The sequence below is a fragment of the Syzygium oleosum genome, unplaced genomic scaffold (genome assembly GCF_021117445.2).
Source record: "Syzygium oleosum isolate NSW1041296 unplaced genomic scaffold, Sole_v2.1 Sole_v2.02, whole genome shotgun sequence".
Lineage (NCBI taxonomy): Eukaryota > Viridiplantae > Streptophyta > Magnoliopsida > Myrtales > Myrtaceae > Syzygium > Syzygium oleosum.
Window position 1 is genome coordinate 6,721,390 of NW_026607486.1, and position 24,060 is coordinate 6,745,449.

General features: G+C 38.6%; 1 protein-coding gene across 1 annotated transcript; it reads right to left on the minus strand.

Annotated features, from left to right (window-relative positions):
- Positions 1–6,672: 6,672 nt before the first annotated feature.
- LOC115689640 (ATP-dependent Clp protease proteolytic subunit 6, chloroplastic) lies at positions 6,673–15,009 on the minus strand. Its single transcript, XM_030615764.2, has 9 exons — positions 14,771–15,009; positions 14,474–14,544; positions 14,018–14,087; positions 12,409–12,610; positions 12,245–12,310; positions 11,362–11,502; positions 8,482–8,535; positions 8,046–8,138; positions 6,673–6,930 (listed from the first exon to the last, which is right to left on the minus strand). Exons 1-9 carry the CDS (start codon positions 14,932–14,934, stop codon positions 6,883–6,885), a joined length of 909 nt encoding a protein of 302 aa, XP_030471624.1. The 5' UTR covers positions 14,935–15,009; the 3' UTR covers positions 6,673–6,882.
- Positions 15,010–24,060: the final 9,051 nt, after the last annotated feature.

A 24,060-nucleotide genomic window follows, 5' to 3' on the forward strand; every position in this document is an offset into this window, starting at 1 on the left:
TCAATTTCAATCGATTACTTGGGTACCACATAACTTTTAAAAAACATTCACCCAAAAAAAAGTGGTCGATTGAAAAATTATATGGCACTTAATTGATTGGAAAAAAGTTATGGCTCTCAAGTGAATGTCATGCCACTCAAGTGACCAGAAAAAAATATTATAACGCTCAAGTGAATGCAATTGTTATTCCTCCAAATGCCCTTATTACAATTTAACCCCAATCACTTGAAATCAAATCGAAACCCTGACTCTAATACCAACCAAACTTCTCTACCGTATGTGCCTTGCCGTCACAATCAGACACGGTCATGTAATGAAGACTCAGCTTGACTACTACTTATGCTTCTTTTAGCTCATGTCTTTGAATCCGGTTCACCCTGTCGTCAAAAACTAAAGAAATCACAAGCAATGGAAGTTAGGAGCAAAAGCTTCCCCCCTAAGTGATTAGAATGGGTGGGTCAAAAGTTCGTTTTGAAAAATATTCGGATTGTAGGACGTGGGTCTTATTCAGTTTTCATTGAAAAATGGGGGTCGGAACGGGTTGGTGACAAGTATCCCGAAACTCAAACACGGCTAACAGTATTACTAAAGAAGTCATGTTTTTTCCTCTATGTTTTTGTATGAAAGAGAGCTAAAGTCAAATACAAAAATTAAGAGTTGACTATCCCCACTTTATCACATGATAAAACAAGAATAACTCTCGAAGATAAAGTGGAAAAGAACCTAGTATCCAATCACTTATCATTTCGAGCCTTTCAAAAGTTATGTTGCACTTTTAACGGGTTAATTCCAAAAAAAAGCACCAACTTTAGGTCGAGAGACAATTCTGGCCCGAACTTTTTTTTGTTCCATAAAAAAGCATCAACTTTAGGTCGAGGGACAATTCTGGCCCGAACTTTTTTTTGTCCCGTAAAAAAGCACCAACTTTAGGTCGAGGGACAATTCTGGCCCGAACTTTTTTTGTCCCGTAAAAAAGTACCAACTTTCACTTAAATCCCAAATCTGGCCCTTATTGACATAAAACCATTGATTTTCCAACTTGACTATTTTACCTTAGCAATAAATCCATGTGACTTGCTGACTGGATTTAAAGCATTATTCATTGTCTTATTCTCTAAACCACAGCTTGAAGAATAACGGTGAAACTGTTCGTCTTCTTCACTTCACCGGCAAGTCAAAAATATCTCCAGATTGAATCTTTCTGGCCAAACTTCGTCGTTTTGTCGTAATCTGAAGCTGTAGACCACCGCCTGTCGACAGACGCCATGGAAGAGATTCGCCAGGCTCACCACCATAACTTTTTTTCTCAAACAAGGGTAACTTCAGACAGAAAATCAATGGGGGGCCATATTTGGGATTTAAATGAAAGTTTGTGCTTTTTTACGAGACAAAAAAAAGTTTGGGACAGAATTGTCCCTCGACCTAAAGTTGGTGTTTTTTTACGGGACAAAAAAAGTTCGGGCCAGAATTGTCCCTCGACCTAAAGTTGGTGCTTTTTTATGGAACAAAAAAAAGTTCGGGCTAGAATTGTCCCTCGACCTAAAGTTGGTGCTTTTTTTTGGAATTAACTCCACTTTTAACTCAAAGTGAAAGCTCCAAAGTCTTTTGATATTTAAGCATGGCTAGAATTGTCAACCATAAACGAACAAAATCAGAGATAGCTTTAAAGTTGATTTCAATGATAATCTTGTAAAAACCAAGTTGGTTTGCGCGGTTGAGTCCCAACCACAATACCCAAAGTTTTACTTATGACAACATATGCATTCCAACGAAGGTTGCAAAACAACCAAGCTAGTTTCCCCCTTGGTTTATGAATAATCCTCTCACACCTGCAAGTCCAAGGTTGCCGTTAGAGACCCATTAGAATTCAGTTGGGATAATGACACAAACAGTCCATAAACTTTGACCTAATGTACAATGTGGTCCATGAACTTTTAATTTGTTTAATGTAGCCCCTGAACTTTAGCCTAATGTTCAATGTGGTCCTTAAAGTTTTAATTTGTTCAATGTGGTCCCTAGACTTTTGGTATATATTCAATGTAGTCTTTGAACTATATGAAAATGTTCAATATAGTCCCTGAACTTGAATTAATGGAAGGACTATATTAAACATTTTCATATAATTTAGGGACTAAATTGAATATGTATCAAAAGTTCAAGGACCATATTGAACAAATTAAAAGTTCAAGAATCATATTGCACATTAGGTTAAAGTTCAGGTATCATATTGAACAAATTAAAAATTTAGGGACCACATTTCACATTGAGCCAAATATTAGGGACTATTTGTGTAATTTACCTATTCAGTTTAATCTAGCCTTAAGATAGAGGATCCTAATTGACCAAAATTGGAAAATTCATAATCCACTTAACGTCAAGTTATTGACAGATGAAGTCTATGATTTCCTTCTCTCTTTTTTTGGTCAAACTATGATTTCCTTTTATGTGCAACTAAATTTCCATTGTATTCGAAGAGAAAACAAAATTGTCTTGAAAAAGTTACTTGTTTCTCTTATGCCCAAAAACCCACACAATCACTCCAAAAGTTTATGCTCCAAGCATGGTGAAAATTCAATCGCCCTTTATCAACAAGATTTGAATTTAATCATTTAGACAATTTCATTGAGAAGAACTCTTCGATTTCTTTTTTTCTTTTTTTTTCTTTTGCGAGGGGGGGGGGAACAAACTCAGGTCATATCCTACAAACAATTGGATAATCCCCTAGGGCATACAACTCACATCTCAAATATCAGTTTTCTTTCAAGTCGCGAGACGTCTTCAATTCATTAGGCAATATTCGCTTGTGAACGGCTAACCATAGGAAATTTCTAGTACATTGAGGTCCCTTCTACTCCCAATTGTTGGACCATAAACTATCATATTCTTATTTTCTATCCTATTGATTATCTCGCATACTCAGCACAGATGGTGCTTGTAGCAAAATAGAGTCTATAGAGCCAACGGTTGTTGTAGCTACTGAATTGAATAAGGTGCATGTTCGATTTCCTAACAAATTTGGATGCAACGATGGCTTTGCTTTATCTGTGATAAATGAGATTGTGTTTGAAATCTTGTGGAGCGGTTGATGGTGCAAGTAGAGTTGGTGTCTTGATAAGGTCCATAGTTATGGCAAAGTTTAAGTGTGCCTTGGATTAGGAAGATCTTGGACCAATAAGGGTCGGTGAAGATCCAATTTTGCGATTGAACAGATCTAGGTTGATCCGATATGGTTTCAAAGATGGTGAGAAGCTAGCCAATTAATGTAATCCGTCATTTGTCGCGTACCATATAAATGCACATGTACATGATGTCAAGTTCATATAACGTGAAACATGAGGTCCATGAGGCAAGGTTGCATCATGCATGAATCAGCACTACATATTTTGTGAGAACTACAATCATTCCATTTTAACGGAGCCCAGTTAATCCGATGGTAAAAGTGTCAAAAAAGTCCTAAACCTTTTGCATTTGTGCCAATTTAGTCCTAAACCTTTTTTTAGTGCCAATTCAGTCCTAAACCTTTTGCATTTGTGCCAATTTAGTCTTAAACCTTTTTTTGGTGCCAATTCAGTCCTAAACCTTTTGCATTGGTGCCAATTCAGTCCTAAACCTTTTGTATTTGTGCCAATTGAGTCCTATTCATTTTTTTGGTGCCAATTGAGTCTTAAACCTTTTGCATTGGTGCCAATTCAGTCCTAAACCGTTTGCATTGGTGTCAATTCAATCCTAAACCTTTTTTAGCTAAATTAACCGGAAGGACTGAATTGACACCAATGCAAAAGGTTTATGACTGAATTGGCATCAATGCAAAAGGTTTAGGACTGAATTGGCACCAAAAAAGGGTTTAGGACTCAATTGGCACCAGTACAAAAGGTTTAGGACTTAATTGACATAAATACAAAAGGTTTAGGACTGAATTAGCACAGAAAAAAGATTTATGACTTAATTGGCACAAATGCAAAGGTTTAGGACTAAATTGGCACTAAAACAAGGTTTAGGACTAAATTGGCACCAATGCAAAAGGTTTAGGACTTTTTTGACACTTTTCCCTTAATCCGATTCACACGCATATCAATTGATGTGCCTAAAACGAGTTTTGTCCAAATCACACCCGACATCAATTAGTATTGTGAGCGCAGTTGCTACATTGTTTTCTCTAAAGTGCCTCTGTTACATTTGAACAAAACCTAAATGAAACCCTAAGTCGAATCGGCCGTTTTTGCCCTGCTACAACAACTGAACATGATTGTTGCCTCTGACATTAGTGTATTCGATTGAATAATCAGTGTTCATCATTTTTGTCGTTGTTTAAGTAAGTGTTCCGTGAGCAATGCGCTTTATCGAACACGCCTTGTATGAGCAAGGACTTCGCATCACACTAACTGAGATATATCAAAAGCATGCTTTCTAGATCATGCAATGAAAAAGACTCAGTTTGCCTGCTAGTATGCTTTTTTGGGAAAATTGTCCAAAAAAATCCTAAATTTATTATATGGCAGCCAATTCAGTTCTAAACCTTTCAATTATGTCAATTTAGTCATAAACCTTTCAATTGTGTCAATTTAGTTTTGAACATTTTGACAATTTACCAATTTAGTCCTCAACCTTTTGAAGATTTTCCAATTTACTCCTTTCGACTAATTTTAACCATAAATCGTTAACGTGGCGATCTAGTCAGTGCTTGTCATCCTATATGGCATGGCCGACGCTGACGTGGATAATTTTTGCAACTTTTTTGAAATTTTGAAATTTTTCTTCTTTTTTTCTTTTTTATTTCCTTTTCTTTTCTTCCCTTTTTCTTTCTTCTTTTTTTCCTTTTTCCCTCTGCCAGCCATCGCTAGGCCTCATTGATTAGGCAAGGGCGACCCTCTCCAAGGGCTAGCAAGGGCTGCCCTCACTGGTGGAGGAAAAAAGAAGAAGACGAAGAAGAAGAAGAAGAAGACGAAGAAGAAGAAAAGGAAGAAAAGAAGGAAATTCTCAAAAAAATCTACAAAATTTGTCCATATCAACATCGGCCGTGCCACAAAAAGATAGCTAGTGCTCACTAGACCATCACGTCAGCAATTTCCAATCAAAATTAGACGGAATGACTAAATTGACACAATTGAAATGTTTATGATTAAATTGGCAAATTGACAAAAGATTTAAGATTAATTTGGTACAATTAAAAGATTTATGACTGAATTGATCGACGTACAATAAATTTTGGACTTTTTGGACAATTTTCCCTACTTTTTTAGCTCGTGCCTTTGAATCAAGCTTACTCTATAATCAAAGTTAGGAACCACAGCACTCACCCTTAGGGAGTATAGTGAGTTGGATTAACTCAAACTTTAGACCAATCCAAACCCTATAGGAACGTATTCGGATTGCAAACTGTAGTTCGAATTCGGGTTTCATTTAAAAATAGGGTTCGAAACAGGTTGGCATTTAGGTCACAAGTATCCCGAAACTCAAACTCGGCTAATAATATAACTAAAGAAACCATGTTCTTTCGTTTTTTTTACTAAAGTAGACTACATAACTTAAGCCATTGTATAATCATTAATAATATCTTATTCAAAATAAATAGAAAACTTATCAATCAAGTTTTCAATTTGTCGTATATTCATTGAATGATTTAGGACTTAATTAAAATTTAATTACCAATTTCCGGGTTTCAGATGGGGTCGGGATTTTTTTTTTTTTTTTTGGGACGAGTCGGTGTTTAAGTCCCCAAACAAAAATTTCCCGACCCTACAATCTTACACCTTTGGTCGTAGCAGTGACTGATAAGACTGTAACTACAAGAGTTACTATGATTATAATAGAATGAATCTGTAGTAGCTATTACATTGCTTGAGATAAGTAATCAATTGTAATTACTTTTGATATAACAATATAGTAACAATTGAATAGAGATATTACATCCAAATGCATTACCATTATCCAATAAGAAAATAATCATAAAAATCTTGTCAACGAATGCCCGAGCACTTAACCACACCAAATGAGAAAATATCTTTATTCCAAATGTAGACACTACACATACTACGAGAGTGTGCATTGAAAACAACAAAATTTCTTAATATGAGTGTCATAATGTAAAAATAGTATGCTTATTCCTATTGTTTGATGAACCTCTATTGCACGCACATCATGATACACACGTAATAACAACTATATATATACACACACCGGGAGCTACACAATTATAGCTATTTACAATTTGGCTACAATATAGATTATAAGAAAGTAATATACTTGTAATGTGATGGTTATAATTGCAATCAAAAGACCGGTAGTCGGATTTGGGAAGGAGAACGACATTTTAGGCAAGACACAAAGCTTCGTGATTTTACTCGTCAATGGAGACATGCACTGAGATCATAGGGATGATTCCAAAATTACTGTTGGAACACCTCCCTTATTCAATGACCATAAACTACTAGAGTCAAACAAATTTTTTTCTCCTAAGTAGTTTATCATTAATAGCCAATGAAAAACGAAAATCTTGCACTTTCATATGTGCTCATTCTACAAGATATCTCTAAGACATTCCAAATAGGATCCTCTATGTTTCACAAAACTTCCATGAAAAATTATTGCATTGAATGACATATAACCGTAACCATCACGGATCATCCCCCATCGCGGAATGAATAGTGGATGGAGGAAAAGAACACAAAAAGATACAGAACCGGTGAGCCTGCCTTCTTATGCTTTGTAGGATTAAATGTACGACAGTATGACTAACAAAAACATCCAAAAATAATCTACAATGCACTTCTACAGGCAGCAGTCAATCCCTCCTCGTTCACTACCTCTATCCTACAATTTGCGCCACAAATGCTTGGAGAAACTTCTGTATTCGAAAAGAATGGCCAGGCCTCACTCTTGAGACTAGTATTCTGTCTCCAGAACTCCATCAATGAGTCCAAATTCCATGGCCTGCAATACAAAACAGAAAAGGAGAGTTTAATTCTACTTCTGTCTATACAACTAGACCTATGAATATTTTATGATGACACTATTAACATCATCAATTGTAAGAAAGGTGATTCGAAAATCACCAGAGAAATCCATAAAGATCTAGTCAAGGTAATGTGTGTTAGAAAATCTAATCTAAAAGCTTAAATGATAGGTGGAGGGCGACTGCGTGATTATAAAGTCCGTTGAAACCCCATAAACAAGTAATATGGATACCTTAACACTCTTTCTTGCATGCAAACTGGACTAAGAATGCCACATGAATTTTACAAATGGGGAGGCAGCTCACACGTGAAATTAACTGGGGTGAAACCTAACTCCGATACATTATAAAGTCTAACCTAAAAATCTAAACCGAGAGGTGGAGCAAGACTACATGAATATAAAGCCCATTGAAACCCCATAAACATGTAAATGGTGTGAACAAAGGACGATAATGTGAAGATTAAATAATGTCAACAGTGCTTCAAGATTCGCTCTAAGGCATTACTGCATTACATTTGAATAACTCAAACACAGGTTGAGAATCCACCATGATAAAGTCAGCGGATATTAGCTGGTTTAATAGGTTTAACACTACATTTCACCTATTTCCTCTTTATCCTATACATACTTAAGACTCCTAGGAAATATATCTGGCATGAATAGTGATTGGCTGCTCGCTGCCTCCTGCTACTTCGTTATCCACACTATCCTAATAAACAGTGATTTAAATAAATCTGTAGTGAAAGAATTGACCGATCTTTTCCCCTATTGTATTGAATCAACAAAAAAGAGGTCAGAGCAACGGCCCCCTTTTGTGTGATCCAATATTGACCAGGACCCCGACTTTGATAGGTCCTTCATTTGACCTCCCGCAGTGGTCCTTGCTTTTAATAAAGTGGAGCACTTAAGTTTCCCATTCTTTAGAAATACACAAAACCAACTAATCATGCCACCTTGAAAAACGTGCAAAGTGCTAGTGATTTTTAAAGGAAAAGAACGCAGAAAAATTCCCTCAGACCAACTACTCATGCCACCTGAAAGAATGTGCAAAGTGCTACTGATAATCAAGTAACAGGAATCAGCAAAATTACCTCAGAAACGGATAAGAAACGATCCCTCTCTGTGTACTGCTGCACTTTCTCAAGGGGTTGACCAGTAAAAGCAGCATACATTTTGTCAATTTTCTGCAACAGATAATCCGCAAAAGATCAAGTACTTGAGACTGCAACAACCACCTCAATATTCAGCCAAGACACAACAAAAACACCATAAAAAGGACAACTTGATTTTTGTAAAAATGACATTAATGGCATTGCATGACATAAATTTAACTTTCTCAGAAACTGCTAATCTTCTGTCATGTTTTCCAAGAAGCTAGACAACAATTAACGAGCTAACCAAACCAAGTTTGAATCTTTCGCTCAACCACACTGAGGAGAAAAAAAAAAGTTGCATTTCACCTCAAGTGATAACAGTAAACCACCCGCAAAATACAAGAACTGAGAGATTTAAGAAAGAGATACGAACATGGCGGGCTTGAACTGCTTCATTCACTTGGCGCCTAACATCCTCAACATGGCCCTACAAGAAGAATTATGCGGAATCAGAACTGTGATGACCAATATGTACATCATCTAAAACTATGCAACCATTTCTCCGCTATATCAAAGTTTCTCAAGTAAAATTATCCTCCTTGATGTACATAAGCTGCCTATCTGAAACAAATTAAACTGGAGATCAAGTGAAGCGTCGAAAACAAGATAACTTAGCCTCATCATTGTGGCTAAAGGATAATGCAATCAGCTCAACATTAAAGCGCTACCACAAAACTGTAAGATGTATACAGCAAGTAGGTAATCCCATGTAAAGCAATATAAGGCTAACAGAAATTAAACTAGCAACCAAACTGTAAGATGTGCGCAGAAAATGTAGATCTTCCCCAACTGTAAGATGTGTGCAGAAAACTTAGGTATCCTCAAACTTTAAATTCCTATAACCAAACCGTTTGATGTGTACGGAAAACGTAGGTAGTCCTATCCAAAGCAATATTAGGCTACAGAAATAGAAGAGCAACCAATATCTCATTGGGACTGAGGCTGTTATGGTGAAGGCTCCAACAGATGCCACTTTACATTCAGCCATGAAAAGGGGAAACAAATTCATGTCCTCCTATACATGATACATATCATCGGAAAAGGTCAAGCAATGAAAGTCTGTCTGCTGGTATGCAACTAACCTGCCTCCAAGGCATCAACAAATTAATCTTTGATTAGTAATTTGCTTTCCCTTTTCATTTCTCCCCGGTGAGGAGTGGCGCAGGGAATGTTAGAGAAGAGAAAAAAGGCTCATTACTTTTTAAGGGTGAAAAAGAATATAGGAACTTGACGTAGGAAATAAGCATGAGAGCCAAGGAGTGGAAAACTTCATTTTCGATTCAGCCAGGGAAAATGGAAGTTGTGAGATGAATTGAAGATAATCTAGTTTCCTCAAGGGAACTAGATAATAGGAAAAAGACGATCTGATACATTATAAAAGAAAAGAAATGGAAAGGAAACACTTTCGGATAAAACAGATGCATTGATAGAAAACAAGAACAGTTAATGATACTTAACTGTCTACTGGTATGCGACTAGCCTTCAAATTTTGGTTTTTTCTTTCTTTCCATTCCTGTGTTATCATTTTGTGGTCCCCAAAAGCAAGCTTCTCCACTGCTTCTTCCTTATTCAAATTCAACCGAGTTCAGCGATGTCTCCTGATCTATTTTCTTGTTTTTTTCCACATTTTTTGAAGAAAGAGAGTTCCATTGTTGATAAGATCAACTCCATGGATGAAGTGTCACGGAGCTTCAGAAGCCTGGATGAGTCTTGGTGAAGGTCACAAATCATCAGATAGCCTCAGTTGACACTGGGTGAGGAGTTGCTCAAACTGTGAGCTTCACGGAGCTTACAGCCCAACTCTGTGAAGAGCTGTGGAGTTCTTTTTAATGAATTGACTATTTTTAATTGCAAATAAGGTAAAGCGTAGTCATATAAAATAGGGTAGTTTTGGTGCTATTGCAACCAGAGGTTCGGGACCAACTTTTACTGGTCAATGGAGAAAAATTGAAATATTCTCTATTCATAGTGGGGAGATGAGTTCAGAATTAGTCTTACCTATTTGATGTGATAAAATCTATTTCACATTTCAAGTATAAAATGTTCGACTCACATGCAAGTGGAGTATTGAGAAACATAAGTGGCATACATACATGTTGGACTCGATTCTTGACAGCATGAACTTTTGACATACTTTGGCCATGCTAACTTAACGAAATGTGGGAACTGGGAACAATTAAAGAGATTATCGAAAGGAAATTATCCTTTATGAACTACATACGTTGATTATTTAAGTCTATAAATAATGTTCTCCATGAACTTAAATTAGCTTCCACTGCTTCATTAGGGTAGTGATCTTCCCTTGGATTAAACCTGTTCATGAGTTAGCAACTCTATGGTCCCATCCATCATTCATGCAGGCTTGGGCACAATTTTTGGCCCATCAGACCCCAGTAAGCCCAACTAACAGTTGGACAGGCTTGCACATAGTGTCTCATCAATATATCCTTGCCCATGCAATTCTAGCCTCAACAAAATTTAGGTTGGCCCCATGCATTCATTTCTTTTTCAGACTTTTTTTTCCTATCAGTGGGCTCAGACAACACTTTGAGAGCCCAAAGCATCTTATGTTGAACACGTATCAGATTAAGACAAGTATGCTTTACAGAGTTACATGGGCTAAAGCATACACATCAGAGAACAGTATTTGCAAAGTAACCTTTAATCCTATTCACAAGGACACAGAGGATCTCCTAAGATGCCAACTTCTGGTCTCAAAGGATCCAACTTTGTTTCTCACTCATGTCTATAATCTTGTCAGGATCACAAATGGCAATTAGAGTGCACTCCAAATAATAGTAGTAGCCAAGCAAAAAAGACTGTAATAGATGAGAACTTCCCATTATAGATTGCTAAAATAGCCTACAAGCAAGAGATTATAATGCTGAGACTGGAAAAACATATCTTTCGGACTCATTATGAGAACCAAGCTAGTATGATCAGCTTGCTGTCAAAGGAACTTCAATAAGTTGATTGATGCCAAAAGTAGGTTCCAAGACCAGCGGGCACTTGTCAGAGGAATATCAGATCAAATAGAAGCAGGCTGGCTCAAACAGAAAGACATTTTAGGCTCCAAAACTTTGGAGGTTCTAGTGCATGCTCTGCTCTTTGTAAGCAACTACCTCTTTAAGTAAGTTTGTTGTGCTTGGTGAGTGGTGAAGAAGAGGTTCATATGCTTTAGGTTTGATCATCTCATAATCACAAAGACATGCTTCCTCCAACAAAAATAGAAAAGGACTGACTGAAACCATACCCCACATCCACTTTGAGGCTGATGTATCATGATCCGTGCATTTGGCATCGAATAACGCATTCCCTTCTCTCCACCAGCAAGAAGAAGTGCCCCTTGGCTTGCTGCCACTCCAAAACAAACTGTACCAACCTTTGGCTTTATCTGGTAACATGTAGAGCGTCTATAAATGCTTTCGGCATAGAAATCTCAACGGTGCTTTCTATAAATGGTGTTAGGGGGCTGTTGATTCACAGCTCTACAGACTTGTCAATGCAGAGAAGACCAATAGGGTTGCCCAAGTTTTTTGTATAGGCCGCATGAATGTAATTAAGCCAGTATTAGTGCCACTTACTTCCGTTCTTATGATCACATCAAAAGTAGAAATGTATTTTTAGGAGCCAAGTCCCAAGAAGACATGGACCACCCTTATATCCCATAAAAGTTACATTATCATTCTAGAAAAGTGTACCTCCTTCTCCACCCATATACTCCCACAAAAAAAAAACATAAAAAAGAAAAAAAAAGGGAGTGGGAAGGAGAAGGGATTATCAGAGATCTGTTTCCCTCCTTAGCACAGCCAACATATTTCTCAGACATGCCCTTTAACTATCCTCTCTTAAACTTCCAATCAAGACTTTCCATCAAAAAGTGAAACGCTCATGCAACATAGTTTGACTTTCTTAACTAACATAATCCATCCCCATCCTTAGAAGCATCTCCCTTTAATTATCTGAATCAAGCCACACAGCATGGACAATTGTTTTGACCTATAAACTTAAAAACAGATTACTGTGAAGGTCTTCAAACTATGTTGGAAAGTCATATCATCTGAGAATTGTGTCATTATGCAAAAGGCTCATGGACATATTATCACAAAGGAAAACCATACACAGAAGACTCTTACCCAAGACATGCAATCATAAATTGCCAACACTGAGTATGTGCTTCCACCGGGGCAATTCAGATACATCTGAAAAAGCAAATTGACACGTCAAAAAACTAGTTAACAATTAAAGTTTGCAAGGGGAGTTTTACAATTATTGATAGGCAATAGATTATGTACAGCACCAGTATATCTGCATCCTCGTCAATGGTTGCAAGAGTCACAAGCTGTGATATAACCCGCTGAGCCACCTGTGAGTTGACTGGCTGCCCAACGAAAATTATGCGGTTTCTAAATAACACAGATGAGAGGTCCAGTGCCCCTCCAGGAGTTATTACTGCAGGCATTACAGGAGGGTTACCCTTTTTGGCTTCTATTGCACCACGACTGTCCATGACAAAATGCAATAAACTCATACTCATACTTCTAGTACAAAGAAATGCAAATTTAGTGGACTGATGAATCTGATATTATACCCAATAGCTAAATTCAAAAATTGATGAGCAAAATGGATGAAAAAGACGTGTGTTTAATCATGATGCGGGAGCAACTGTTTCTATGAAACAACTCTCGAGCCTAACTCAGGTTTCATCGAATGATCTAGCCCAATCATTGCTCATGCAAGCAAAGGCAAATTTCGTCCACAACTTAATTAGAAGGATCCAAGGTTGAAAGTGTCGACTCTGAATGGTAGTTATTGAATCACAAGATTAGTTATCGATTTCAAGTGTGTTGATCAACTACCGAGTGCGCTGATCGACTACCAAGTGTCTGCTGGTCAATTCCTATGGACGTCTATTGATCTTCCAAGATGGCTGTTTGACCACCAAGACTAGGGCACGAATTAGGAGAATTAAGTCTTAGTTACTATGTATCTAGCCCTAGTTATTATGCATCTTAAGTGTGTTGTCCGTTTCAAGCCTTAGTTTTATGAGTCTTAAGTGTGCTGTTAATTTCCATACGTCATAATAGTGTGTAACTAATTCCAGAGTCATTATTGTTTGCTAAATTTCAGAGTCATAGATTCCAAGTGTCATTTAGGTTTGTTTAGTAATAAGCAAAGTGTCTCTATAAATAGTGGAGTGATCTCACATGTCGGGGCAGACTTGAATTTTGATGAATACATGAGATTTTCCTCAAGTGAGTCAATTTCTATATGCAGCTCTTTATCCAATTTCTTTGGTGGTGAACCTTGAATTCCTTATCCTTGACTGGTGGCGTATTCCTTTCTACCTAGGAGGTGAACTTTTTTATCCTTGGCCGGTGGAGTGTTCCTTTCTACCTAGGTGGTGAATTGGGTTCTTTTTCCTCGGCCAAGGTGTGATCCTTTAAGCCATGGTAGTGAACTTCATCTTTCCCAACTTCATTTTCCGCTCATACACGCCCATTTAAAACCCTTCCATCTACCATTTGCAGAAATCCCTTACTATACACTTAATCCTAGAAATCGAAATTCCTAATCTCTCAATTCCATCATGCATCAAATAAGCATGGTAGTCGTAAAATCTCATTTCCACAACAGACACCGTAAGGAGTTTCATGCTGTCTGGGCAAGCTATAGGTTTTCACTGTGAAAAAAGATCCACCTTCAACAGATTGAGCAAACATATGCAGGGTTCCAAATGAATTCACCCAAAATATTATCATTAATTCAAGTAAAGGCAAAACTTTTTGACTCGGAAGAACACGGTACAGCATATTTTTATCTTTAAGAAGACAAGTGAGGCAACAACATAATGTAGCATCAATAGTAACTCTAACAATATCATAGAAAGAAAGGTTAGTGGAGTTCACCTCAAATTGGAATCATATAAATCATTCATGTCCAACTTGTGAGGCACTCCATAACTTTTACTGGACAATCCTGGAACAAGCACATTCAGTAGCATCATTCATTAAGGTCAAAACGTAACCTGAAACAAAGAATAGCACGTTCTTCCTCGCCCAGAATAGAATAACCACTTAAAATATTAATACAGGAATGGAACCAGCCCTAAAGTCAGCACAGAAAGAATAGGAATTCATCCAGCGCATGCACCTATCATGAACTAGCACATTGAGAACAAAGCATTGGTGTGGAGATTTAGATAATATTCGTGCCAAACATCCATACACCCACGAAAAAATACCGAGTGAAAAGAGGATAGCCAAGTTAAGTTGAGGCAACGAACAATTGCAATAAACGCGCGAAAGCGAACGAAACTCGACAAACCGTGAATAAACAAAAACAAATGGCGAATGGAACCCAACCTGAGGCCGCAGCACCGTAAGGCGTCGGCGGTGGCATCGCCATCTCCATGCTCCGCGACACCGAAACGATCCTGGGAAACAAAAAACCAAACAGGCAGCAGTCGTAACTCAACCCAACCCACAAGCACAAGGAGCCGAAGCTCAAACTATCTCCATCTCCTCAGCGACGAGCGCACAGCACCAGCTACGCAATCAGACGAAAACCCTTTTGGCCAAACACGAATGCCCTTTTCTAATTGCGTTCCCGAGGACCCAAGAGACTGAATCGAGAGCTCAAATTTGGCCAGTTCGTCGTACCTCGAGCTCGAGGCAGCGCGAGGAGCGGCGTTCGCGGCGGAGCAGGAAAGAGACGGCGCGGGCCTCGAGGCGGAGAAGGGTATCGGAGCAAGGGCTTGGGACTTGGGAGGGAGAGAGGTTGAGCCTGCGGAGAGGAGGGCTGATCCTCCGTACATGGCAGACATGGTTCCTCTCTGGTTTGGATAGTTCTTTGGACACTGCGAGCACTGAGAGAGAGAGAGAGGGAGAGACCGAGCTCGGCGAGAATGATCTTCTTGACACGAAGCGACGGCGTTTAGTCGTGGCTGTAATCGGACGAGGTGTGCAAAAAGATTATGGGATAAAAAGACACAAATGGTCCATCAATTTTGGTCCAATACGTAGTATGATCCCTAAATTTTTAATTTATTCATATGATTCCTAAACTTTACTTCAATGTGCAATATAGCCCATGAATTTTTAATTTGGTCAATCCGATCCCTAAACTTTATTCCAATGTGTAATGTGATCCCTTAACTTTTAAAATATTTAATGTGATCCTTGAAATTTTGGTACACGTTCAATTTAGTCAATGAATTATATGAAAATGTTCAACGTTGTCATTGGAGTAAAGTTCAAGAATCGCATTGAACATTTTTAAAGTTCAGGTACCGCATTGCACATTGGAATAAAGTTTAGGGACCAGATTGAACAAATTAAAAGTTCAATGACCATATTGCACATTAGGCCAAAGTTAAGGGATCATTTGTATCATTTTTCCAAAGATTATCATTGCGAGAGGCGATCTTAGTTGGATTTGGAAAAATTTTCAGCCTATAGAGTTATCGGTTCGAAAAATCTCAATCTAATGGCACGTTTGTTTCATGAAAATAAATGATTTAGAGAACATTTTCCAAAAATATGATCGCTTGTATCGCTTACAAAAATAAATAAACGAAACAAATTTTCATCGTTTACGAAAATAGTTAGACATAAATTGTTAACGATACTGAAAATATTTTTCATCGACTAATTATTTCGAGCGATACAAGCGATGATTTTTTTGAAAATATTTTCCAAATCATTCAATTTTCAAGAAATAAACGGAGCCTAAGACTCGAATCAAATCAATAAAACTACAACCGAAACCAATTGAAAAACTTCAGTTTATTATCGGTTTGGTTCAATTTCAAACCAATTCCATATAGCCGATTTACGAGTAAAAAGTTTGACACTTATTTAGACTATCTAATTTTTAAGTGCAATGGAAATTAACATAAAAAAAACACATATTTCTACGAACCTATTGGAAAAAAAAAAAAGGAATATAATCATAATTAAATATCGCTAACAAAAAAATATATGAATTAACTAAATGTAATAGCACCAAGGGTCAAAGAAAACTCTCTTAAATATATTATTTGAGATTGAAAAACAATCAATAACGGCCAACTTGAGAAATAGAAAACTTTCATTTAATAGTATAGAGCAATCTTAGTTAGGAACAACTTTTAAACTACAAATTTTATTCGTCAAAAGGAAAATTAATTTATTATTAATTTTATCGATTTGATTCGGCTTTATCGGTTATGAATGTTGTAAACCAAAACCAGGCCAATAAACCAGTAACAAATAATACGCAAACCAAAATCAAACCAATAAACGATAAAACCGAACGTATTGGCTTGTTCGGTTTGATTCGGCTCGGTTTAGCCGTTTTTAGTCTCCTATTAACACCTCTACTGGAATCAGCGGCCTGGTTGAGTAGGTTCCAAAATGGATATTGTATGTCTCTAAGGTAGGAAGTGATGAATTTAAGTTCATCGGTTTGGGGCTTACCCATCCTGTACCCTTGCAAGATGTCTAGCGGAAGGGATAATGACACAACGGTCCCTATATTTTTGCCCGAAAATCAAAATTATCTCTCTACTTTATTTTATTCAAAAGTGTCCATCCACCTTCCACACATTATACTTGCTCCTTTTGCTATATTCTTCTCTTATTGGTCGATTTTTGCTTACATAGATAGTTGGATGGTTGAGTAGGATGTTGGAGCACACTGGCGTGTTATGATTCACTCAAAATTGTAATTTGGCACCAAAATAAGCACCACATCAAACTTTGTTTTTTTTTGGGGTCGAAACACCACATCAAGCTTAAAAGGTCAGAACTCACGTAGAGAGACCAGCATATGAGCTGACGAGCGACAGCTCGTGGCCTCAAGATTTGGAGCTTGCTAGATCTTCAGCCGGCAGCCATGGCCACGAACGGTGGTCATGAGTGGGCATTTACGAATCTGAGTTTCTGCATTTGGATTTTGTGGGTGTTTTATGGTGCGGTTTTAAGCAGAACGTAGTTGAAGAAGAAGATAGTTTGCGCGCACGCGCGCACAGAGAATCTGAAAAAAAATCGAACGTAATTCATGGTCAACAAAATTTTTTTTAAAAAATTTAAACAAACTGGGTGGCATTTAGGTTTTGTTGGGGGGTTAGTGTGTTTTTGGGGGTTGAAAAGCGGTTGATTCATTGTAGATAAGCATCGTGCGGGAGATGGAACAAGGACCAGATTCGCAGAAAGATTGTGGAGAAGGAAAGCGGTTTTTAAGGATGGTTTAGCTCTTCATGCGAGAGAGAGAGAGAGAGAATGAACCATTAGTGTTTGCATTTAAGAGCAGAGTATGTTGGTTCTGCTCTTGACACTTCCTGGTGTTAAAGAATCTGCTCTTCAGAAGACCAGATTCTTCACAGACAGGTATAAAGAGCATAATAGTAATGCAAGGTCTGTGAAGAATCTGGTCTTCTGAAGAGCAGGTTCTTTAACATAAACGTATAAAGAGCATAACAGTAATGCAAGGTCTGTGAAGAATCTGGTCTTCTGAAGAGCAGATTCTTTAACATAAAGGTATAAAGAGCATAACAGTAATGCAAAAACTAATCGGTCGCTATAAATTAACTTTGCTGCCTCTGCATCGACATCCCCTCTGCTATTGCAGCTCCTTCTACTCTTCCTCTTTCTCCAAGTATATACAAATCCAAAATGCCTGTTATCGAGTGTGATCAACGGAGGAACATCCACGCCAGTTTCACCTTCATCGTTCCAGTTCTGGTCGACTTCATTGCGGTTAAGTACCAAGGGAAGCCCGATTCTCCATTTGACACCCACCCCATCACCACTTTCCTCTCCATCTTCACTTTCTCTGTCTATTGCTGATGTGGACATCGAACCCTATCGAGGAGGAGGTGCTAGGGACCCGTTGTTCTATCCGCTAGGCCCGATCACTTGAGCGAGAGCGAAGGAATTCAAACAAGCTGTCGGTATCATGGTTCAAGATATTTGGAATGGAGACAATCTGGATTCGAGACTTGAAGATTCTGAAGCTCCTTGGCGCAACATGATTACTCTTGGTCCAGCGAATTCCGAAGGAGCTTAGAATTGACGAACACCGAATTGGCTCAAATTTGGATGGACGCTTGGAAACAAGCCGCTGATCAATACTCACTACTTTTGTAGTGATTGATGACGTTTTTTAGCGATTTGGAGTCGTTTAAATGAACTTTTAGGCCTTTTTCCATTTTTGGACGAATTTTAGCAATTAAGGTTATTTTTGTAATTTTAATCCTAGTAGGATTAAGATTAGGGTTAGCACCCTATATAAGGTTGCTTATAGATTTCTAAGAGGAGAGACATAATTTTATATATAGAGAAGTTTTCTTCTTGAGTTCTTTTGAGGACTAGATCTTATCAAGGCTCCATTGTGGCGATCGAATTAAACTTATCGAGCAAGATCGCGAATTCTCTTGTTCGTGGCGTTATAGCGTGGATTGGTTGACACGGGTTCGTCAACAGGTCGCGTTCATACCAATATTACCAATCACAGGTTCGATTGGGGGTTGAGGTCAGCAATTCGTAACTCATAGATCTTCGTAGAACGATCATCTTCCGCACAGATTCATATCATCTGGTATCAGAGCTAGTTCTACAAGGTCTAGTTATCCTACTTTTATTGCTTTTCATTCATCAATCTAGGGTTTATAGAAACTAGGGTTATAGACTTTGGGTTTCGTTATTAATCGAATTAGGGTTCTAAATTTGTTCTTGTTGTGATTTCAATTTTGATTTAGGGATTTCGATCCTAGTTGTTTTTTTTTTATATTGTACTTGAGTTCGTCAAAAAAAAAAACCAAAAAAAAATCGGCAAAAAAAAAAGAATTCGGCAAAAAAAAAAGCCAAAAAAAAAATCGGCAAGAAAAAAGCCAAAAAAAAAAAATTTCGGCAAAAAAAAAATTCAAGAGGACGACTCGTTTGTTTTTATCATTGATAGTTGGACCGAATAGAAAAAAAAAATTTCAGTAGCAGAAATTGAATCTGAATCCGAATTTAGCGAAAATTTGTTGAATTGCTGAGTTGAGCGGTATATTGCTGAATTTGATCTTGCTTGGTGGTTTATCGATTGTTGTGAGGAGCTTGTGAGACTGGATTCAAGTCTGAAAAAAAGAGCTTGCTAGAAGGAAACGAGAGGTAAAAGGCAAAAGTGTGTGAGTCTAATTGAGGGAAGAAAAAGCCGAAATTGAGTTAAACACGAGAGGAGTGACAAACACTTTGAGCGGAAAACGTGAGGGAGTGACTAGTGAGATTTCTTTTATCTCTAACATTTTCTTGCAGGTTAAAAAAAAAAAATGTCAGGCTCAGGCCAGGGAAGTGTGAATCAAAGGGAGGATCGCACTCATCCAAGGGATGATGCGATTTTAGCAGGCATCCAGCAATTGAGTTTACAAATTGAAGCACTTAGCAACCGAGTTGCAAGATGTGAGACAAGACTTGAAGATGACCAAGAGCCACCACGAGGGAGGCCACAAAATCAGCGAGAGGAGCCTAGGGCACAGCCTAGATGGTAACGGCAATTTGATGATGCATATGTATCCGATACAGAAGATGATCGAGATGGTAGGTTTGAGAGGAGAAACGGACGCCGAGGATTTAGACGTCGAGAAGATGATGACCTTGGCAACATTAAGATGAAGATTCCATCTTTTCAAGGAAAGAATGATCCTGATGCGTATCTAGAATGGGAGAAACGGATGGAGATGGTATTTGATTGCCAGCGATATTCGGAACTCAAAAAGGTAAAAATTGCAGCTGTTGAATTCACTGATTATGCTATAATTTGGTGGGATCAACTTATGACTAGCAGGAGACGCAATGGTGAAAGACCAATAGAAACGTGGGATGAGATGAAAGCAGTGATGAGGAGGCGCTTTATACCTAGTCATTACCACAGAGACTTGTTCCATAAGCTGCAAAATCTCACACAAGGCAATAGGAGTGTGGAAGAATACCATAAAGAGATGGAGCTTGCTATGATCCGCGCTAATGTGGTGGAAGACCGTGAGGCCACAATGTCACGATTTTTGTGTGGTTTGAGCCGAGATATAGCAAGGGTGGTAGAGCTGCAACACTACGTTGAATTGGAGGAATTAGTGGACAAAGCCATCAAAGTTGAGAGGCAATTGAAGCTGGACTGAAATTACAAGAGTAGTGGAGGTTCAAGCTCGAATTGGAAGTCTAATTGGAAGAGAGACGAGAAGCCGAATTGGAAGGGAAATAATATCAAGATTGAAACTTTGAAGGAGAAGGAGAAGGATGGCAAAGTTGGTTCGAATCCGGCTTCAGGTAAAACTGAAAACCCTAACACTAAGACTCGTGATATTAAATGTTTCAAGTGTTTGGGCAGGGATCATATGGCAAATCAGTGCCCTAATAGGAGGGTGATGATCATGACTGGACATAATGATGTTGAATCAGAAAGTGAGAGGGAGGAAGAGGATGATGACATGCCACCATTGGAGGATTGTAGTGATGTTGAGATGCCAGCAAAGGGTGAATTGATGGTGGTTAGGCGTTCTCTTAGTGTTCAAGTCAAACAGGAGGAGCATCACCAGCAACGCGATAACTTGTTTCATACAAGATGCTTGGTGAATGGTAAGATTTGTAGCTTGATTGTTGATGGAGGTAGTTGTACAAATGTAGCAAGTTGTACCATGGTGGAGAAGTTGGGATTGAAGACTGCAAAGCATCCAAGACCATATAGATTGCAGTGGTTGAATGATAGTGGTGAAGTAAAAGTATCGAAGCAAGTCCGAGTTCCATTTGAGATAGGTCGATATAAGGATGAGGTGATGTGTGATGTTATACCTATGCAAGCAGGGCATCTTTTACTTGGTAGGCCATGGCAGTATGATCGAAAGGTACATCATGACGGGTACACTAATCGATATTCATTGGTGATGAATCAGAAGATATACACATTGGTGCCAATGACACCTACTGAGGTGTATGAAGATCAATTGAAACTACAACGTGAGGCTGAGAGAGAGAGAAAAAGTGATAAAACTGAGGGCCTGCGTGGAAACTCTGAGACGCAAGTAAAAGGAGAGGAAGATAAGAGTAGAGTGGTAAAAACCGAGAGAAAAGAAGAGAGAAAAGAAAAGAGAGAAAAGAATTTCTATGCAAAATCGAGTGAAGTGAGGAGAGCTTTGATTCTGGACCGACCGATACTTGTACTTTTGTACAAGGAGGCACTGTTTACTACTAACGAACTTGACCCGAATTTGCCAAGTTCTATCGTGTCTTTGTTGCAGAAATTTGAAGATGTCTTTCCTGATGAGCTTCCTGGAGGTTTACCACCAATTCGAGGCATAGAGCATCAAATCGATTTGATTCCTGGTGCACCATTGCCTAACCGACCCGCATATCGAAGCAATCCTGAAGAGACAAAGGAACTTCAGCAGCAAGTTAGCGAATTACTAAAGCAAGGATATGTGAGAGAGTCTCTTAGCCCGTGTGCTGTTCCTGTTTTGTTGGTGCCAAAGAAGGATGGGTCTTGGCGAATGTGTGTTGATTGCCGAGCAATCAATAACACAACGGTAAAGTATCGACATCCTATTCCTAGGCTAGATGACATGTTGGATGAATTGCATGGAGCTTGCATATTTACTAAAATTGATCTGAAAAGTGGTTATCATCAAATTAGGATGAAAGAGGGGGATGAATGGAAAACTGCATTTAAGACCAAGTACGGGTTGTATGAGTGGTTAGTCATGCCATTCGGATTAACTAATACACCTAGTACTTTCATGCGACTTATGAATCATGTTCTGCGTGCTTTTATTGGTCGATTTGTAATTGTCTATTTTGATGATATCTTGATATATAGTCGAAGCCTTGATGACCATATTGAGCATGTGCGAGCTGTTTTGCAGGTTTTAAGGGCTGAGCAATTATATGCTAACCTAAAGAAGTGCTGTTTTGTAACTGACAAATTAATATTTCTAGGCTTTGTTGTTGGTACTGATGGAATACATGTTGATGAAGAAAAGTTGAAAGCAATCCGTGAATGGCCGACACCTAAGACAGTAGGAGAGGTGCGCAGCTTTCATGGTTTAGCCAGTTTCTATCGTAGATTTGTAAAAGATTTCAGCACCATCGCCGCACCTTTAACCGAGGTTATCAAGAAGCACGTGGGTTTCACATGGGGAGAAGAGCAAGAGAGAGCATTCAATATGTTAAAGGATAAGTTGACTAATGCTCCTTTGTTATCTTTACCGAATTTCAGTACTACTTTTGAGATAGAATGCGATGCTTCTGGTACAGGAATTGGAGCTGTATTGATGCAAGGAGGACGTCCTATAGCGTATTTCAGCAAGAAGTTAAGCGGAGCGACATTGAATTATCCGACTTACGATAAGGAGATGTATGCTTTGGTGCGAGCTTTGGAGACTTGGCAACATTACTTGTGGCCAAAGGAGTTTGTGATCTACACCGACCACGAGACCTTAAAGTACTTGAGGGGACAGCAAAAGTTGAACAAAAGACATGCCAAATGGATGGAGTTCATTGAGACTTTTCCATATGTAATCAAGTACAAAAAAGGTAAGGAAAATGTGGTAGCCGATGCACTTTCTCGAAGGTACGCAATTCTAACTACTCTAGGAGCAAAGTGTCTAGGTTTCGAGCATATCAAAGGTTTATATGCTGACGATGATGATTTTGGAAGAGTATTTGACGCTTGTGAGCATGCTGCGTTTGATAAGTTTTATAGGCATGATGGATATCTCTTTCGTGAAAATAAGTTGTGTTTGCCTAGATGCTCTTTGCGCGAGTTATTAGTGCGAGAGGCACATAGTGGTGGTTTAATGGGGCATTTTGGAATCAATAAGACTTATGAAGTGCTGCATGAACATTTTTTTTGTCCACACATGAAACGAGATGTCACACGAGTTTGTGAGAGATGTATCGAATGTAAGCAGGCTAAGTCTACGATTAAACCACATGGTTTGTATACACCTTTGCCTATCCCGACGCATCCTTGGGTTGATATCTCTATGGATTTTGTGTTAGGATTGCCTAGGTCTAAGCATGGCAAGGATTCTATTTTTGTGGTTGTTGATCGATTTTCAAAGATGGCTCATTTTATACCTTGTCATAAATCTGATGATGCATCGAATGTTGCTCAATTGTTCTTTCGTGAGGTTGTGCGTTTGCATGGCATGCCTAGGTCCATTGTTTCTGATCGAGATACTAAATTTCTAAGCTACTTTTGGAAGACATTGTGGAAGAAGTTAGGTACACAACTTTTATTCTCTACTACTTGTCATCCACAAACTGATGGTCAAACTGAAGTAGTTAATAGGATTTTAGGAACATTATTGCGTGCTATCATTAAAAAGAACATTACGTCTTGGGAAGATTGTTTACCGCATGTTGAGTTTGCTTATAATAGGAGCGTGCATTCTGCTACTAAATTCACACCGTTTGAGGTTGTCTATGGTTTTAATCCCTTAACTCCGTTAGATTTAACCCCTTTGCCTGTTGCTGAGCGTGTGGATTTAGATGGTGCTAAGAAAGCTGAATTTGTGAAGACTTTGCATGAGAAGACACGGCTGAATATTGAGCTTAAGACAGAGCAGTATGCAAAGCAAGCCAACAAAGGGCGCAAGAAAGTAGTATTTGAACCCGGTGATTGGGTTTGGGTTCATATGCGCACAGAGCGTTTCCCCAAACAGCGACGCTCTAAATTGCTACCGCGAGGGGATGGACCATTTATGGTGTTGGAAAGAGTCAACGATAATGCTTACAAGCTTGACCTTCCAGGTGAGTATGGTATTAGTGCTACTTTCAATGTTTCTGATTTGACTCTTTTTGATGCAGATGCTGATTTAAGGGCAAATCCTTTGCACGGGGGAGGGAATGATGTGGACATCGAACCCTATCGAGGAGGAGGTGCTAGGGACCCGTTGTTCTATCCGCTAGGCCCGATCACTCGAGCGAGAGCG

Bases quoted from the DNA above. Each gene is read 5' to 3' on its own strand.
- LOC115689640 (XM_030615764.2), bottom strand. From the start codon at position 14,934: ATGTCTGCCATGTACGGAGGATCAGCCCTCCTCTCCGCAGGCTCAACC. The intron at 14,545-14,770 runs GTACGACGAACT...TTTGTTTCCCAG, and splicing joins CGCGCTGCCTCGAGCTCGAG to GATCGTTTCGGTGTCGCGGA. The intron at 12,311-12,408 runs GTGCTGTACATA...TTGCTTTTTCAG, and splicing joins ACGAGGATGCAGATATACTG to ATGTATCTGAATTGCCCCGG.